General features: G+C 32.8%; 1 protein-coding gene across 1 annotated transcript; it reads left to right on the forward strand.

Moving 5' to 3' along the window:
- The first annotated feature begins 3268 nt into the window (after positions 1-3268).
- Positions 3269-19138, forward strand: LOC105346146 (bifunctional purine biosynthesis protein ATIC). Its single transcript, XM_034471565.2, has 19 exons — positions 3269-3417; positions 4240-4366; positions 4732-4808; positions 5362-5428; positions 12294-12382; positions 12613-12691; positions 13073-13145; positions 13356-13512; positions 13769-13894; positions 15027-15134; positions 15918-16003; positions 16262-16351; positions 16450-16578; positions 16805-16897; positions 17027-17100; positions 17295-17403; positions 17532-17591; positions 17986-18081; positions 18578-19138. The coding sequence occupies exons 1-19, from the start codon at positions 3393-3395 to the stop codon at positions 18695-18697; spliced, it is 1785 nt and encodes a 594-aa protein (XP_034327456.2). The 5' UTR covers positions 3269-3392; the 3' UTR covers positions 18698-19138.
- Positions 19139-20555: the final 1417 nt, after the last annotated feature.

The raw sequence follows: 20555 nt of genomic DNA on the forward strand, positions 1-20555 counted from the left end.
CTATGACACTCTTTGTGTTTGTCGCGTAAAATATAACCTTAACCTATACCGAAATTAGCACCTTGAGAGTTTTTTTGTCAACTGAAAAAAATGGATCTTCAAAAATCCTTTTAAAATCTGACTTTCAATTATAATTAGCATCTTTATCATCCAAAACCTTAGAAAGTGTAAGTGTATGTATAAATTTCTTATACAAGATACATGGCATGCCAAACGTTGCAATATTTGATCTTCTCCATTTGTACTGTATAAATTATCATTTGTATTGTATATTTTTCTACATGTATTTGTATTCTATAACGTTCATTTGATTTCTATTGTTTTCCATTTTTATTGTTTAATTTTCTATTTTTATTCTATAACTTTCATTTGAATTCTATAATTTTCCATTTGTATAGTATGTCATGTCAAACGTTGCAATATTCGATCTTTTCCATTTGAATTGTATAAATATTCATTGGTATTGTATAATTTTCTATTTGTATTCTATAATTTTCAATCTGTATTCTATAATTTTCCATTTGCATTGTATAAATTTCATTTGTATTGTGTAATTTTTTATTTGTATTGCAAAATTTTCATTTTTATTCTATAATTTTTCCATTAGTATTGTATAATTTTCAATTTGCATTCTATGATTTTTCATTTGCGGTGTATAATTTACAATACTAATGGAAAATTATAGAATACAAATTGAAAACTATAGAATACAAATTGAAAATTATAGAAAACAAATTGAAAACTATAGAATACAAATTGAAAAATTATACAATACAAATTGAAAATTATACAATACATTTATATAATATTTATTGATGTGTCCGTACAGCTTTCAGTTTTAATTAATTAGTTGTCGTTCGCCCTTTTTTTAGCTGGACAATGGACAGGAAAGGAAATAAGACTGCATGGAGAATGTTGCTAACTGACAGTGCAATATTTATGAATATTTATATAATACAAATGCCATACAAGATCACAAGGATTTTAAAAGATTTTGCATTTGGATGCGTATCTTGGTTTTTTGTTTTATATAAAACATAGTGCACGTTGGTATCTGTGTCAAAGTTAAACATTTCATCGAGTGTAGACACCGAAGAACTGCCATTGTAATTTACCTATATAAATCCCTGTGTTTTTATCAACTTCTTAAATCTATTTTTCATCTTCATTGAAACATCAACATTCATTAAATCAGTGGTCGTTGGGGGAAAGTGTCTTAACATTGTCTGACACCATCACCAATGTACAGATGTAGACTTAGTCGAAGAACGGGAGCAAACTGCAACCAGCCGTGAAAGTTACCATCAGAACACGCAGATGTCACTGAATAGGACAGGCTCCAAGGAAACCAAACGCGAACATCACAAAGCAGGTCTTTGAGTCGAACCCACACGGACAACGAAAGCGTGGAAGGCCAAAAAATACCTCAAGAAAATTGGCAAAACCTGGGGAGAGGCAAAAATCATTCAACAATACAGAGGAACACCCTATGTACCCCATGGAACACAGCGGATTGTCAATGAAGTCATTGGATAGTTTGAAACGCGATTGAGTTCATGTGTAGAAACCCCATTTTAGTCACGCTCCACGTTTCTTCAACTGTGACCAATCAACCACCTTTTACTATTTGGTTAAAACTTCATTTACATGAACATCGTCCCCTTTTTAACCGGGTTTTCCAACGGAAAAACCCAGTTATTAAAATGGTGAAAATGGCGGGCGGGCGGCTGCCAAAAGGGTACCCTCATTGTACGGATAACTCCTCCTACAGTTTTCAAGATAGGAAGTTGCTCTTTTGCAGATCAATTGTACATATATCAGAGGTGTGCATATTGCTAGGATTTTGATTTCCGGTAATTTATCGAAAAAATATTAGCTTTTGAACTTAGTCATTTTTTAGCAAAATATTGCATATAGGGTACCCTCATTGTACGGATAACTTCTCCTACAGTTTTCAAGATATGAAGTTGCTCTTTTGCAGATCAATTGTACATATACCAGAGGTGTGCATATTGGTAGGACTTTGATTTCAGATATTTTATCGAAAATTTTAAAATTACCAGCTTTTGAACTTAGGCATTTTTTGGCAAAATATTGCATATAGGGTACCCTCATTGTACGGATAACTCCTCCAACAGTTTTCAAGATAGGAAGTTGTTCTTTTGCAGATCAATTGTACATATATCAGAAGTGTGCATATTGCTAGGATTTTGATTTCCGGTAATTTATGAAAAAAATACCAGCTTTTGAACTTAGGCATTTTTCGGCAAAATATTGCATATAGGATACCCTCATTGTTCAGATAACTCCTCCTACAGTTTTCAAGATAGGAAGTTGTTCTTTTGCAGATCAATTGAACATATATCAGAGGTGTGCATATTGCTAGGATTTTGATTTCCGGTAATTTATGGAAAAAAATACCAGCTTTTGAACTTAGTCATTTTTCGGCAAAATATTGCATATACATGTAGGGTACCCTCATTGTTTGGATAACTCCTCCTACAGTTTTCAAGATAGGAAGTTGTTCTTTTGCAGATCAATTGTACTTATATTAGAGGTGTGCATATTGCTAGGATTTTGATTTCCGATAATTTATGAAAAAAAATACCAGCTTTTGATCTTAGTCATTTTTAGGCAAAATGTTGCATATAAGGTACTCCATTTCACTGGATACGGGTTGACTTGGATTATGGATACAGTTCACCTAAAAGAAAACCCGGTTTGCTGTCACATTGACAGCTTTTCACTTGTTAAAATTATTTTATGATTAATTTACAGCCATTCATAATTAACAATTAAAATAAATGAAAGAAAACGGTTTGTATATATCTGCACGGAGACTATTGATAGGATTACTGCAGGTCACTTCATTGACACATTGTCATTTTTCACTCATAAAAGTTCACAGGAACGTAAACAAATTTCTTATCTTTTCGTCATTCGAAACTCACTCGGAATACCTCGCACAATTTTTCAACGTTATTTTTATTAAAAATCGTCCAAATGTGCAGCACAAATATCTTGGAACAGATTGTGATAATTATAATTATCACATGCGTGAGAAAGAATATCAATAGATGAGCTTTCGTTGCTACCAATCTTAAGGGGTTTTTTTATATTCAATTGGTATTTGTTTCGACATGTAATGAACATTCACTTCCTTCTTGTTTCAATGAACCACAGTGTAGAATGCATAAAAAATATATACTAAAGACTTGAAAGAGTTGTGACAATCTTTTAACTCTTCAAAATTTCGCGCGAAAAAAATAACTGGTTCGCCTTTAAAACTACTCGAAGCATGAAGTTTCGCGGGAACCAGGTGAAGTTTTCATCACACGTGGGTAGCACGCTGAATTTGTTGCTGAACGTGAAATATTAGGAAAACAAAAGCAATGGCGAATTGTGCTGGAAATTTAGGTAAGAGTCAGTCCTTGTGTTGTTATTATAATTTAGTACATTGGAAACTCTGTCTAGTTGCATTTATTTAATTATAAAATGTTTACCATGTTGTTCATAACTCGCACATTTGACCTCATTTAACCCCAAAGCACTGATTTGTTTATGGTTATTTTCACTGTCCATATGAAGATCAAGACATATAATTTATAGAAATGTAGGCTACTGACCTATTATGATATTTGTTATGATTTTTATTCAGGTAAGAAAGAATGAAAAGCAATATTAAACTTTGTTTGAAGGCCAAGTTTTTTATCTTTTTTAGTGGGGGATACCGGATTTCTTTTTTTTTTAAACAGATTATGGTTTAACAATTGCTAAATGATGATGATGTGTCTTCCTTTCATCATCAATTTATCATTGATTTGACATTAATATTATGGTTACAGGTACTATTTTTTTAAAAGTCAATGATCACAAGTGACATTTGCTTGATCACAATTAAGTGTCTTCAAAAAATTTTTAACAGTACTGTGGTATGGTAATTAAAATTTATGTTGAATAGTGAAATTTTATTTTCATAAACAAAATTAATAAGATAAGAGAATATCATTATGTTGTTGTGAGGTGAACATTGGTTTGTTTTGTTTTTTTTTATTGGGGGGGGGGGGGGGGGGGGGTAATTCGGGCAGCTTTTGTCTAAATGAGTGTTAATTTTTCGTACATTAAGACTGATAAGTTACAACTACAACTCAAAAATCAGAGAAACATAAGTGACACATGATTATGTGATATTTTTACGTACATAAAATGCATAAAATTTATTAAATTTTCTATTAATAGCATTGTTGAGTGTATCGGACAAAACAGGATTAACAGAATTTGCTCAGAAGTTATCTACCCTTGGTCTGAAATTGGTAGCATCTGGTGGAACAGCTAAGTGTATCCGAGATGCTGGAATAGAAGTCAGGTAAATGGACAATTGTCACTGTCATTAAAAATTGGATAATTTGATTCTCTCTGTTTTCATACAGGACATATTACACTCTAATCATTGGTCCAACTTTTTTCGACAAAGTAACAGTCTAAAAGCTGTTCGTAAATGCAGCAAAACTAAAATGGGAAGAAAACATTGGCATATTTGCATGTTTACAAAAGAATGTTTAATTTGATTAAAAATTAAATGATTAAAGCTAATTACTGACATAAGATTGCAAAGTTAATGTAATTAACTTAAATCGCTGTATAATTCCTTCATAGGTGAATTCTGATACAGTTGTGTTGCTACTTCTACAGACAGTGTGTAATAATACATTTTTTTTCATGTAATTTCAGTGATGTGTCGGAAATAACTGGTGCACCAGAAATGTTGGGTGGGAGAGTCAAGACCCTGCACCCCAAAGTCCATGGCGGTGGGTGTCCATTGTTCTGGTTCAAACAAATTATGTATAAATCACATCGCAGTCAAATTTGTATTCACTTCAGTTAGATTGAGTTCAATACATGTACCGGTAATTAATAGAATTATCAAACTAATATAAATTACCAGGTAATGAAATTTGTTTATTTAAAAAATGCTAAACAGTTTAAAAAAGAAAATTTGAACAAGAGAGGTGTAAATGAAAAATATTTCTTTTTATCAATATACATATATGTTCGATTAATCCAAGAAATATTTTATGGGATTATGTATAAAGGATTTCTATGGAATGAAAAGTTCACTATATCTGTGAATTTACGATTTCATGTTCATTGTATTGGGTTTTTGTTGCATGCCTGCAACAAGGGCCTGCATGATTGTAAAATCATTTTATATTTAGAAAAATGGTGACACCAAAAGGAGCTGGTTATGGAGTTTTATATGTCTTGTGTGCTGATGGGATCTATTCTAGATATAACATGCACACTTACGCATAGTCATGGTTTAACATGTATTACACCAATTGCTTTTTACGAATTTTGTAGGTATCTTGGCCAGGTTAACAGATTCTGATCAAGATGATCTGAATTCCCAGAACATCGAAATGATCAGGTAGAATTTTACTTCTGTATTGTCTGATTGTCAGGGATGGGGTCAATTACAAATGAAAGTAATTAATTAAATTACAATTACTTGCTTAAATTATTCAATTTAATTACCATTACCATTACAAGAGTTTTCAAATGTAATTAATTAAATTACAATTACTTTTCAGATGTAATTAATTAAATTACAATTGTCATTAAAATTTACTAAAATTATGATTTAACTGATTTATTATGATTTATACATAAAATATCGTCATATTCAAAATACTTTCAGCGATTTAGAATTTGCTAACTACTCTGATATGTAAAAATTTTCAGAAAGAAAAAAATATAAATTTGATTTTTTTTGCTTATTACAAAACGAAGGAAGTCACAATATGGAGTTGTCTCATATCACCTTGATATTCAATAAACATCTGAAAGTCGTATCCCCTAACCCACCCTTATCATGTCTTGATTAAAGTATTTCCTGCATGCAAAATATGATCTGAAAATTTTCTCCTTTGCATTTGTATTCATTATTTTTTCATTATAAACACATTGCCCAAATACTGGTTAATCTCAGGTAGATGGGAGACAATAATTGTTATCAAAACACAATTCACACCTGTTGTTCCGTGCCTAATTATCGGTGTGTTCCCGTTTTGCACACGTTTGATAATTGGGTATAGAACAATAGGTGTGATTTGTGTTGTGATAGCAATTACAGTCTGCTTTCAGTCAAAGATTTTACCTTTTCATTCATTCATTTAATTCAATCTCAACACCATTGCACAATATTATATATGGTACACATAGATTATAACGATACAATATGTGGTATTTCCTAATAATTAACAATGCATGCGTAAGCTAGAGAGAGAGAGAAAAAAAAAAACATACAACTCTGACTCGTTAATACAAATGTGAAGTATGGGGGTTCTAACCTGGGGAGCATTTTTTATTTATTTTTCTAATAAAAGCACATAATTTCCTCAAAGAACAGTGTTTTGTACTTGCCATTATAATTTATTTTTATATTTATATTTGATAAGCATTGATTACGTTCTTGCTGCAATGAGTTAAGCTAAGTATGTAGTGAAATTCATCTCTTATTTCGCATTTATTGCAATGAGCACAGAATTTTTCATGTCTAGGAATATTTGCCCAACGTCCACTTTCAATGGGTAGATGGTGATTACATGTTCGAAATCTACAAAAAGTAATTGCATCTTTTTTTGATAATGTATCAAAATAATGTTCAAATTTTAACTCTTCCTTATAAATTCTATAATTTAGAGCTTTTGGGGATGATTGTAGAATAGATTGCCAATTTTGTTTGAATTGGTCTATCAACTTGAGTTTAATTTTTGCCTTTAGCCATTGTGAGTTATGTATAGTTTGATTAATCCATATATTAGATGAACTGCAGTTATTTAGAATATGTTTGATGTTTTCGTACCAAGGGATTTTCCCCCCAATTTCGTGATTCATACAAATTCCTAGATCATATATTAACTTTGTAATTTTTGTATCTTTTCCGGTAAGTATTCTTGACCAATAAGAAATAATGCGTGTTTTAATTTGAATTTGAATTTCCAGTGGGTATCGACCAAGTTCACCATATATCATGAAATCTGGAGTTGATTGTTTTGAATGGAGTAGAAGGTTACAAAATTTGAGATGAATTCTTTCTATAATTGCAATATTTGAAAAGCCCCAGACTTCACATCCATATAACAGTATAGGTTGGACAATTTTGTCAAATAAATCTATTTGCACTGTACTGATAGTTTATGAAATCTCCCCTTTTTTAGCTCACCTGAGCTGAAAGCTCAAGTGAGCTATTCTGATCACTTTTTGTCCGTCGTCCGTCCGTCTGTCCGTCCGTCTGTAAACTTTTTACATTTTGAACTTCTTCTCTAAAACCGCTTATCCAATTTCAACCAAATTTGGCACAAAGCATCCTTATGGGAGGGCGAATATAAATTGCAGAAATAAAAGTCCGATCTGTATTCAAAGCGGAGAAAACCTTGAAACTGTAGAAAAAGGGGGATGCATTTTTAAAAATCTTCTTCTCAAGAACTACTGATTCCAATTCAACGTAGTTTAGCATAAATTATCCTTATGGGAAGGAAAATATAAATTGCAAAAATTAAGGTCTAATTCTGTTTCAAATCTGAGTTATTACGAAAATAATAATAAAGGAAAGGCGTGTTTCAATCAGTTTTTAAAATAGCTTCGGATTCGGCATCCGGTAAAATGGGTAGACAAGACTTGGCCTGGGCAAAACAAAAGATTGGCAGTTATTAATCTGCCAATCTCATTAAAATTTCAGGATATTTGATGGACCAGTATATTTGTATTTGCTGTAAATATTGCTGCAAAATAATGCGTATTTGGAATTGACGATTGCCGATCTGCCCCGGCTTTTATTTTGCCACGGCCCGGGTTTGCGTACCCATTTTACCAAGACTCGTATTCCATACTTCTAAAACGAGGTTCTTTGTTTAAAGCAGCCATGACATTATACGAAAAAGGGTCGACCTGACTATGATGAATTTGCTTGTTGTGCAACAGTTCGCGTATGAAGGGAATTTTTTGAAACATGAAAAATATATTGGTGCCTATTTTGTGAAGTAAATTGAGGCTAAATATTTTAATGCGTTGACAGTTTTCACACATGACGTTGATGATAGCTTGTTCTGATTTTCGTTTCGTTTTCATTATTTATGCTTTGTAACCTGGAAACTGTCGTCTGTATTTCGTGATTTTTTCGTATCAAATCAAACAGAGACTTCGGTAAATCAAACAGTTACGTTAACTGTTTACCTGCGCAAATTAAGCAAAATCTGATGTAGGAGTACTGAAATACAATTCATTCGATCGGTAATTCGGCATTATCTTTTGCGTAATGGTAGATTAATGCAATAGGTTTTTGTTGAGATGCTCGGCATTTTCTTTAGTTTATTCAGTTTAAAAAGAGTTTGATATCGCTTACGGAAATATGTAGGTATCTACATGTATATATATGATTCATTTCGAAAAAATAAATTGTGTTCTTTATTTGTTATACATGTAGTGCATGTTTCTTGTGTTTAATTGTTTACAATTTCTATTTACTAACCATATTTGAGTGTTAAGCTTCGAATTATAAGCAAGATACAGAGATTTGCTCACAATTCTATGTTTGTACACAGATCTTAAAAGCTAAAGATTAAATCAAAGTACTGATAGTATTGAAAAGCGCTAACCCAGCTTCTGTATGTATATAACAAATATATGTATATAGCATTTAAGCTTCTGTATGCGCACTATATTTCCTCATCACTGCATGACAGTCCCTGCAATGATGTATGTAAGCCCCGTACATTAATTTCACAATAGCCCGTAAATTAGATTCACAATAGCCCGTGCAGTTATGTGCATAAACCCCTGAAACTGGTTCCCTAACCAGTTTAAATGATGTATACTTTTGCTTATAGGGGGCGGTTATTCGATGCACCGGAAGTTGAAGTCTAACGACAATAAAGCGCTGAGCTATGCTTAGCGCTTTAAAAAGTAAAAAAAAAATTGTCAATATTTATTACGAAAATTTTCAAAATCTGTTCTTCCAGAAACCAACTTATTGAATTGTAAACTTAACCTTTTTAGCTCACCTGAGGATGGGGCCACAATGGGGGGTCGAAGTTTAACAAATGAATATATAGAGTAAATCTTTAGAAATCCTCTTCTCAGAAACTAATCGGCCAGGAAAGCTGAAACTTGTGTGAAAGCATCCTCAGGTAGTGTAGATTCAAAGTTGTGAAAATAATGATCCCCAGGGGTAGGGTGGGACCACAATGGGGGGGGGGGGGTCAAAGTTTAACAAAGGAATATATAGGGTAAATCTTTAAAAATCTTCTCGGAAACTAATCAGCCAAATGATTCTTTATAATTGTAAAGACTTTGGCCCCAGGACAATTCTTTGGCCTCACGAGAAGATTTAGAGTTTGATGTACGTTTTTATCCCATATATAAACTATTGTTAGGGATCTTTTTTAGAACTGCAATACTCAACATATGATATGACTATAAAATCATCCTGTTAGAAAAGGGACTAATGATTATAAACATAAGAATATACAGGGGAAAATGGATTTTATTTATACAGGATTTACATGAATTATTGTACATTGTCCAGATAGTTTGTATTATGACTCCATTGAGCTGATTTTATCATACCTATTGTTCCTCAGGTGAGCGATGTGGCCCATGGGCCTCTTGTTAACACTTCATATAATGCTTTTGTAGCTTTTTCGGCTAATTTCTGTATTGCAATTTTAAAAGATCCTGTTCTGCTAAATACTATTCCCAAGTAGTTAAAATCAGTAACAACTTCAATATATTTATCATTATACATTATGTGCACGTTTTCTTTCTGCCTACCTTTGCTAAATATTATTATTTTAGATTTATCGATATTCATTTTCAGGTTCCATTTTATGCAATAAGTATGAAAGCAATCTATCTCTCTTTGCAATTCATCGGGAGATTCAGCTAACAGTACAGTGTCGTCTGCATATAATATAGCAAATAATTTGAAAAAAATATCTAACTTGTTTTCTAACATGTCAGTAATAGTTGGTAAACCTTGCACATCAGACTCATTTAAAAAGTCATGTAAATCATTAAGGTACATAGAGAATAAGAAGGCTGACATATTTTCACCTTACCTGGATTTTTACTTGTGTTTTATCATTCATTCATCATCGCCATGAAACAAGAGGAATATAGATATTTTGTTGTGTTTTAGTCTAATAACTAATAATTATCATCATATTTTTTTTCATTCGATAAAATAAAGATCATATTAATATTTTTAGTCTTAAATTTCCGCTTTATGATAAGAAAAATAGGGATCAAATGTTATGACTTTTAATTTTTTTGCCCATTTACTTTAAATATAAATGTCAATGAATTGAGGAAAAATAAGTGGTCCCAAGCCAATTGGAAGCTAATTCAGTGATAAAGATAATGATAAAGGGGAAAACTACACAGACAGTCATATGGGGTACTCCGTGTCTTCTTTTTACAACTTACATTGTAGCTGCAAAATATGTAAAACGCGTGTTTATAATTGGTTGTTTGGTATCAACAGAAAGATAATTAAGAAAAGAAACAGACCTTTATCACAAAATATTTTCAATCAAGAAGGTTGAAAATGTATGAATTAGGTCTAAAATTGATAGGTTTTATTTATTAGATATGATAGTAGATATGTTTTATTTATTTCATTGTCAATTGCCCTTACAGGGTCTGTGGGTTTGTTCCCGTTTTGCACACATTTGAAAATTATGTATGAAAAAAATGTGTGCGAAACGGGAATTTGATCAGGTGAGATAATTGCTTAATTGCTATAGTCTATATCACAGTTCCTGTGAGGGCAATCGACAATAAAATAAATAAAACATCTACTCGCAATTGATATTTACATTTATTTTATGTTACAATATAAAATGCATAAAAGCACATTTACATAACAATTAACATTCATGCTCTTGAATTTAATTTCAAACATAAATTCAGGCACGTAGCATCAGGGGGGGGCCTGCCCCCCCCCCCCCCTTTTTTCACGCAACAACAAATTTTTTAAAATTTACATATAAAAAATTGAATAACCATGGAGTTGGCCCCCTCACTTTTTTGGGCGCAAGTAAAAAATTGATATGAAAATAAGGAAATTTGGATTGAAAAAAAATTTAGATACTACGCCATGTGATAAAGACTATAGCAATTAAGCAATTATCTCACCTGGTCAAATTCCCGTTTGGCACACATTTTTTCGATACCTAATTTTCAAAAGTGAGCAAAACGGGAACAAACCCTAATTATCAAACATGTCAAATGTTTGCAATAAGGGAACACACCCAGTGGACATGTTTGGCATTCATACATTTAACTTAATTAGCTCTATGTATTTTAGGCTATAAATTACAAAGCATGACTTAATAATTAATATAATTTAGATAAAACTGATTTTGTTTGAAAATTAAACAGTCATTTTTAAGTATTTTTTAAAGAAAAGATTAAGGAAATCATCAAATACATGTACTTAGTTAAGTTTGGGACACTAAGGAGTAGATATTGTAACATTGAAAAGTTTATTTTTAAAAGTATTTAGTGTGGTAAATATAACAAGATCGAGGCCCATGGGCCACAATAATAGTTTTATGCTTATTAACTACTCTTCCTATCATAACCTTGTACCATTGATAGTGTGGGGAACAATGGGTAGTGGACAGCTTTATATTTATATGTACATCAGTGTGTAATTGAAAGTAATTGAAAAGTAGTTGGGATCACATGTCTTTTTGCAAGTAATTAATTAAATTACCATTACATGTAATTTGAAATTTGGTCAATTACACATTACTTTCAATCACATCAAAATTTGTAATTAATGACACTCAATTACCATTACAAATTACCATTACCCCATCCCTGCTGATTGTACCATTGCTATAATGTTTTGTACAAGTTAGATAAATACTAATCATTGCATCATAATTCATGTAGCAGAACATGGTTTGATAACCTTCAAGTTGCTTTGTACAGTAGAACTCATTAAGCTGAATCCACATGTAGTACAGTTGAATTTTGATATCTCAAACACTGGTGTCTCGAATACAATGGATATGTCAAACTGATATGTAAGTCCCAACCACTTATTTTTTAGTGTTTTACCCTTGAAATCTCTAATACTCGGATAAATCAAAGTTTTTAAATAATCAAATCTAGTTTGAGATAACGAAGTTTGTCTGTAGTTGTATACTGTACATAGTTTATAGAGAACTCCCTGTCTTGGATGTTGTTATCTATAGAAGTCTGCATTGTTCTTTGTTGTATAGGTTAGTCGTCTGTAACCTGTATCCATTTGTGAAGACAGTGGCTGACCCTGATGTCCTGATAGAGAAAGCTGTGGAACAGATTGATATTGGTAAGAGCTTCTTACACTGTGTGAAGTTTCCATCATGATCAATGTTCACAGTGAAAAATTCCATTCTTTTATGTAAGATACATTATTACGCTTTTCTTTTTCCATGTGTTAAATTTTTCTATTCAAGAAAGATGATAATCTAAAGTGAAATACAAGGTCACCTTTCAAGGTTTGAATTGGGTGTTTTGATTAAAAATTGGCTGCCATGGTTTTGTGCATGTATTTTTCAGGTGGGGTAACTTTACTGAGGGCAGCTGCCAAGAACCACATGAGGGTGTCTGTCATCTGTGACCCCCAAGACTACAACAGGTAAGTCTGTTCATGTACCAAGCCATTTTAGAGACCTTAAAAAGTCATCTAAATCTTAAGGTCATTTACAGAATTTTTAAAAAAAATTACTTATTATCCATTGCAATGGAAGATGAAATTGTTCATGTTCTGTGCGAGTCACTCCTTTGAACAACTCTTGCATTTTGTCTCCAAACAGACAGCTCATCTGACTGCATAGAATGCCAGTACTGTTTATTTTACATTAAGGTTCTTTGATAACTCTCTTGTGTTTGTACGGTATTTTTTTTAGAGTCGCATATTTTTACATATGTTCAATAGATAGTATGTAATAGCCCCTGTAATAGATAAAAATTAAATTAGTGAATTTCAAAATAATTTAATGAGATGTTATTTTGACAGAGTCTTGGACGAGATGTCTAAGTCACCTAGTAAGGACACAACCTTAGAAACAAGAAAGACATTAGCAGTCAAGGTTTGCTTTATATGATTTCAAATGTACATTTTGTGTGTGTATAGTCTAGCCTGTACACAAATCCAGGGTTCAGTTCCTTGTCCAAGCATTGTCCAACCATTTCATTTCCTTTCCTGTTTAAGCCACTTTATTTTTGCTGACATTTTTAGGGAGACTATATGCTATATTTAAGAATTTCAGTTGATGGCAGTACATGCAACCTTTTTTCAGGCATTTAACCACACTGCTGACTATGATGCCGCTATCTCGGACTACTTCAGACGTCAGTATGGAGCTGGAACATCTCAGCTGAGTCTCAGATATGGAATGAATCCGCATCAGAAACCAGCGCAGATCTCAACCAACCTCTCAGAGCTTCCACTAAAAGGTGTTATAACTTCACATAGCTTAATATTGCCTTAAACTTTTCTCATGAATTTGATTTTTTGTATGGTAGGATTTCTCTTTGGCTCTGTAAATTAAAGAAGTGTTATTTTTTTTCAAAGATTTTTTAGTGCTAATTTGCTTAAAGTGAAAATACTAAGGGCTTTATTTAATATATTAGGAAATACTGAAGGATTTAAATGTTGATGAGCTATTATTGCATGTAATACATTTAATTGTATAGTTATTTTCTCTTCCAGTTGTGAATGGCTCCCCAGGCTTCATCAATCTCCTGGATGCCCTGAATGGGTGGCAGCTTGTCCGGGAACTTAAGGCGGCTCTGGGCAGACCAGCGGCCACCTCATTCAAACACGTCAGTCCGGCAGGTACCCTTTGTGTTACAGATATTGTTGTTGCAAATGTTTATTGACTTACAAAATCAATTATCCTAAAACCAGGAGCCATTTAATCAAACATTTTACGTAATGAGGAGGCAAAAATCAATATTAAACCAGTAGTTTAGAGTAAAATTTAAATGTATAAGTCTGGCAGATGCTCCTTATTTTTGAGTCGTGGGCACAAATATCAGTTAATTAGCAGTCGCTTCATTTAAACATTGAAGTTCAGCAGGTACTTCTTATGTGTTCATTAGAGAAGAAAATACCAATTGAATGTTATAAAAAATAGAAGAAGGTGATAAAAACATGGAATTTATTTAGCTGGTACTTCTTATGTGTTAATTGGTGGAGGAAGCAAATATCAGTTAATGTTAAACCAGAATCACTCATTTCAAGACAAGGACATTTAGGTTTGATTAAGTCAGAAAATTTAGATGAATGTTGTAGATTACATAATGTATTGCACACTACTATGTACACAGTAGGTGCATAAAGATATGCCGATTAACATTTTTAACCGGGTTTTCTGAAGGAAAAATCTTGTTATTGGAATGGTGAAAATAGTGGGCGGGTGGGCTGCTGCCAGAAGGGTACCCTTATTGTACGGAGAACTCCTCCTACAGTTTTCAAGATAGGAAGTTGTTGTTTTGCAGAGCAATTGTACATATATCAGAGCTATGCATATTACTTGAATTTTGATTTTTGAAAAGTTTTTTTAAAAACACCAGCTGTTGAACTTAGTCATTTTCATGCAGATTATTGCATATAGGGTACCCCATTTCTCTGGATGAGTTGTGTTTATCAATTCAGGGTTGACAAATGGATTATGAATACTGTTCACACAAAAGAAAACCCAGTTTGCTGTCACATTGACAGCTTTTCTCTTGTTGCAATTTTGAAAGAGGAATTACTCAATTATTTCAATTTTCAGTGTGACGTATGCAAATTGATTTGTTCCCCATTGCAAATCCTGCTATAAGCTCTGCCTCACTTTATTAAAATTTTTGGCCTGAGAAGCTAGACATTATATTTTTGGTATGAGTATTGATATTTCAAGCACTTCCTATAAGTCATCTCTTCCGATGGACCTGTTGACTAGTTTGGTCTATTGCTTTGTCAGGAGCCGCTGTAGGGGGACAGGGAATGACAGAGACAGACAAAAAGGTGTGTATGGTGGAGGACATGACAGAGTTAACTCCCCTAGCTGAAGCTTATGCCAGAGCAAGAGGTATACAAAACAAAAGATTTTATTGTTGGTACTAAGTATTGCATTGGATATTCAGGAATTATCAGATTTGTGAATTTCCCAGAAACTGGCTAAGGTGCCACTGAGTCTCATGAATATCTCTAGCTGGTCTATGTTCACAATGACATATTTACCTCCACTGAGTAACGGTATGATGCCCTCTATTTCTCATGGAAATTGATTGTAATTCACAGCTCTATAGAAACTGACAGGACTGAAATCTACACAATCCAGTTTTAACCAGTTTATCAATACTTCAACAACCTAACAAAATTTACAGATTGCACAAAATAATCATAATGATATCTGCAGACTCAAATTCCTATACAAAACGATAAATAGCCACTTTTTTTATCTAACAAACTGATGTACAATAACAAAAAAATTAGTTACTTTTACTTACTTTTTACAGTCAATTTATTAATCGGTAGTTAAAAGAAAGCTGTAAATGTAAACAATAAAATGCTTTCTTTGATGATTCATCTGGGTTATTAAGGTAGCGATCATTGCAGAAAAAATTTCCTAAGCTCATGCAGTACGTAATGCGGTTTATGTATTTTTTCTGCAATGATGCTATCTTCAAATCCCACATGAATCACCAAAGAGAGCATTTTATTTTTTTAAAATTGTCAATGTACAATGTAAATAATTTTGTAAAGTTCACAAAAATTTCAAGATTTCATAATATTTGAACATATGCATGAAAATTAGATAATTGTTTGCTACAAAATATTTCCCACCTCTGTTTTTATCTTTTAAATCCAGGTGCTGATAGGATGTCTTCCTTTGGAGACTTCATTTCTCTCTCTGACCCTTGTGATGTGCTGACTGCTAAAATCATCTCAAGGGAGGTAAATGCAGTAATCTTTGTTACAGATATAATCTTCAGGTGCATTCTTGATCACACCAATTCTAGAAACTGAAGATTCACTTTTAACAGAATATTTAAAGATATTTATTACAGATATACTCTTCAAACATCTGCAAATGCTTATATACATGTATTAAGTTCCTGTACAAGTCAAATTTAGAAACTGGTGATTCATTTTTTAACCCAGTGGACAAAATATTTTAGAAATATTCCAAGATTGAGCAAAATTAAATTTCAGGTTTCTGATGGAATTATTGCCCCTGGATACCTACCTGAGGCCCTGGAGATCCTGAAGAAGAAAAAAGGCGGAAACTACTGCATACTCCAGGTAAGGAAACTTCATAGACAATTTTTTCCTATTCAATATGCTATCATAAAGTCTATGATGGTAGTATCGTTTTATAGCATATTTAAATTTTTAATTAGATTGATCCTGCATATGAACCTCCCATCATGGAAACAAGGACTGTGTTTGGACTACAGCTCAATCAGAAACGTAATGATGCAGTCATCAACAGCGATATGATGAAGAATGTTGTTACAGCTAGAAAAGAGGTATGTCATTATTTTCCCGCTAACTTTGCCTCCATAAAGTCTAAAAACGTGTCAACTGTTTTTCAGCAAAAATCACATTATATGTTTCATCTTTTAAGAACCAAACCTACTTTTAGTCTTTCATTAATGAAGTTAGTAGGAAGGAGAGACAAGCATTTCCATGTTATGGAATTGCATTGGACATTAATTGACAGATTGAAAGAATGTAATTTTTGTTCCCTTTCAGCTGAGCAAGGAAGCTATACAAGATCTGATAGTGGCCACTATAACACTAAAGTACACCCAGTCCAATTCTGTCTGTTACGCCAAGTCTGGCCAGGTAAAACAGTGCTTGACTCCTAATTCTACATTGCTAAGAGTAAACAAAGTTATCTCTCTTTACTTTGTGCCATTCATTATTTTCATTAAGGATGGGTTTTTATATTTAAAATGTATGATCATGAATTAGGTGATTGGCATTGGGGCTGGACAGCAGTCCAGGATCCATTGTACTCGACTGGCAGGGGACAAGGCCAATAACTGGTAAGTTTTAGTTTACAGTTATCAATTTATTTATTTTTTTTAAGGGAGGGGGGTAACTATTAAATGTAACGGTATAATTGATTTTGGAGGTTGTATTTGAAAGGGAGAATTTCATATGCCATAAATGGTAAATAAAATTGTTTTTCCTTTAGTCATTTTCTTAATTTTTGTTATTTTATATTTAAAATAATCAGGTGGTTGAGGCAACATCCAAAAGTGTTGGGAATGCAATTCAAGACTGGAGTCAAGAGAGCAGAGAAAAACAATGCCATTGACCAATATGTCCTGGGCCTAGTGGGCAAAGTAGGTACCTGTTCATGTCCATATGACCAAATGAGCACTCAGATATCTCATGTACATTAAGGAGTTGTTAATTTGAAATCTTATATATAGTTAGTTATTAAGTGTTAACATTCCATGTTTTTTTTCAGGACATGGATCAAAATACTTGGGAAGCTATGTACGAAGTAGTTCCAGCCCCTCTCTCAGAGGCAAGTTCTTGTACTTTTGCTACATTAGAAAAATATATCTGTACATAATGTTTGCAAATATACCACTCTCTTTTTCTAAGTACCTTACAACCATCAGTTGTGTCCAAGCATTGTGACATCATGTTCTTAGAAAAATGTTCATTGATATCAAGAGAAAATAAGTTAGGATGCCTCCTTCAAGTAAAGTACAGTAAAATTGCCAGGGATGAAGGAATTTGCTTTCTTATAAAAGAAAAATATTTAAAACATTGAAGCTAACAATATAATTTTAACTCGAGGAGGAAAGAAAATGAAACACTGTAAGGGTCAATTCCTTGTTAGCTAGTTTGTTATAAGCATGTTTCTCTGTAAATGACTATGATATGTCTTCTATTGTCCTTTGTCTGTTGTACAGGAGGAGAGGAGCCACTGGATCTCCCAGCTGAAGGGCGTGTCGCTCAGCTCCGACGCCTTCTTCCCATTCAGAGACAACATCGACAGAGCAGTCATGGTTTGTTGGTTCTTTTCAACATTCTTATAATGGCTACTGTGATGTTAAAATGTTTTATGTTCTGTGCTTCTATCAAGGTTCAAAAAATCTTGAATCCAGTCACCACAGTGGCACTTGTTTATGTTGTAAAATTCAACTTTTATGTTGGACAATGTGTAAAAGTTTACTCAAGTTCTTAGAATTATGTATTTGTGGATTAAACCCTCCAGTCTGCTATTTTTCAATTTTTGATATCATCATTTGAACTTTTTGTATATTCAAATTTTGCCAACATATTAAATATTGATATCCTTTCAAAATGTTCTGATATCAAAGACTATGAGTTTGTCTGTTTTGTCCGTGAATTATTTATATACCTGTAACTTTTAAAATAAGGGGTTGTCTATACTAATTACATGTCTTTTACTATCAGTGTTATTTCTACAACACCAATTCTGGTATCATGGTCACTGTCCCTCTCCCAATGACTTACATTCTTTGTCTTTGTCTTTGACAGAGTGGGGTTGAGTACATCGTCGTCCCAGGGGGCTCCACCAATGATGCTGGGGTGACAGAAGCCTGCAACCAGCATGGCATCATTATGGTTCACACAGAGACTCGGCTCTTCCACCACTGAGGAAAAGGAGGGGTGTAGTACGGGTCGTCGTTACATGGACAGATAGAGGGACCAATTCTATATCAAGGGTTGTGCTTGTATATGCAATCTGCTGACCATGTTTTTTTGGATACAATTGTATATAGTGCTTTGATCTCAACTATTGCCATATGATTTAAAAAGAAATGTTTATACATTGATAAATCTGACATTTTTTTTTCCCAACATAAATGACAAGAATTGTTTAGTTGATTATGAAATTTTTCAAGTATGTTTGTGGTAATTTCATCTCTTTCCATGCTCTGGTTGTTGCCCATAAAGGGCTTGAACAATACTCACTTTTTTTATGTTTGTTTTTTTTTAAAGCTTATGTGCCATAATCCTCATTGATCTGAGCAAATATGTTCATAGAGTTACATTTATTTTCATAAAGTTTATTATTAATAAAGTAGATGAACAATAGTTGTGTGTTTGATTGTTTTTTGGTGGGTTTTTTTTCTTTTCTTTTTTTCCTTTCCTTTTTTTTTTTTTTGGGGGGGGGGGGGTCATAATCATAAATCACTAGGAATTTTTAGTCCCAAAAGTATCTAAGTTTTGCAGTTTTATGTCCAATTTGAGACATCTGATTATTCGTCAAAAAAAAAAATATTGCCATTTTGACAAAAGTGAATTTTAAATTTAAGTAATGAAGCAAAATGTCCACACTATATATGTACATGTACTAGAAAACTAATCATTCAATACTGCTATTTTATCTGTTACCTGTGTGAAATCGGGTTTTTAATTAGATGAATGCGCTGTATATTTCATTGAAAATGCATACATGACATGTAAATGATATTTTCGTTTATATCTGGTGATCATTTTAAGATAATTTTTTAGCATTGAAAGGCCGTGATTGTCTACCGGTAAGTTTTACTTGCGCGGATCCATAAGAAATTTTCCTCCCGGTGGGAAGAGGAGGGGGTCGGCGGGGTAATAATTTCAATTGCCGGGAGAAGTAGGGAGGGGTGCACATATTTTGTTTATATACATGCATGTGAGTCTATTGAGTTTGATCTTCATTAGCTAGATGCTTTATCGTAAAGTGTTCACATAAATACATTTGTATTTTACTAGCGCTGGTCTGGTGGAAAAGGAGGTGATTAAAATAATTCTATGACGATAATTTTATTGCTAAAGTTAAAATTTGTCAAAAGAACCTCTTTAAAAAAGTTATCCGTAAGTTTATACTTTCAAATGTTATTGATATATCATGTGCAGGTTTATAAGCATGTGTGTTAATGTAAAACTCGTTTTTCAAAGCATTGTTCTAATTAAAATCCGGGTTCAGTCTTGGGGAGAACAAGAAATTTAATTTATGAATACTAATGAGAAACAATCTGATGAAACCTGATATAAAATAAATAAACGTCTACTGTTCCAGCATATATTTATATCTTTTTCATTTCCTGGACAAAATAGCTTTATTTGATATTTTGAATTATAATAAAATCTCTAGAAAACAAGTACTTAATGCGATTTTCACTCTTCGACCGTTCGTTTGTGTCAATACACCAAAATATCTGTCCGTCCATCTTTGCAATCAGCTGCTTATCCTTTTTTTATTCCTAAATTTTGGCCCTTGTAAATATATGTGTATATGTCCAAGACCAAATATCAACGATATCGAAAACAAAATGATGAAATCGATATCGTACACCAAATGACGATATCAACATCGATTTCATTCCTGATTATTTGTATTTGCCTATTTAATATACGCAATTTCATATCAAATAAATAAAACGCCAACATAAAACAACATTTAAGTGAAATAGTGTCTCAGTGAGGATGGTGTCTTACAAATTCTATCGAGACGATTTCGTCGATTTCGACA

The sequence above is a fragment of the Magallana gigas genome, chromosome 5 (genome assembly GCF_963853765.1).
Source record: "Magallana gigas chromosome 5, xbMagGiga1.1, whole genome shotgun sequence".
Classification (NCBI taxonomy): Eukaryota; Metazoa; Mollusca; class Bivalvia; order Ostreida; family Ostreidae; genus Magallana; species Magallana gigas.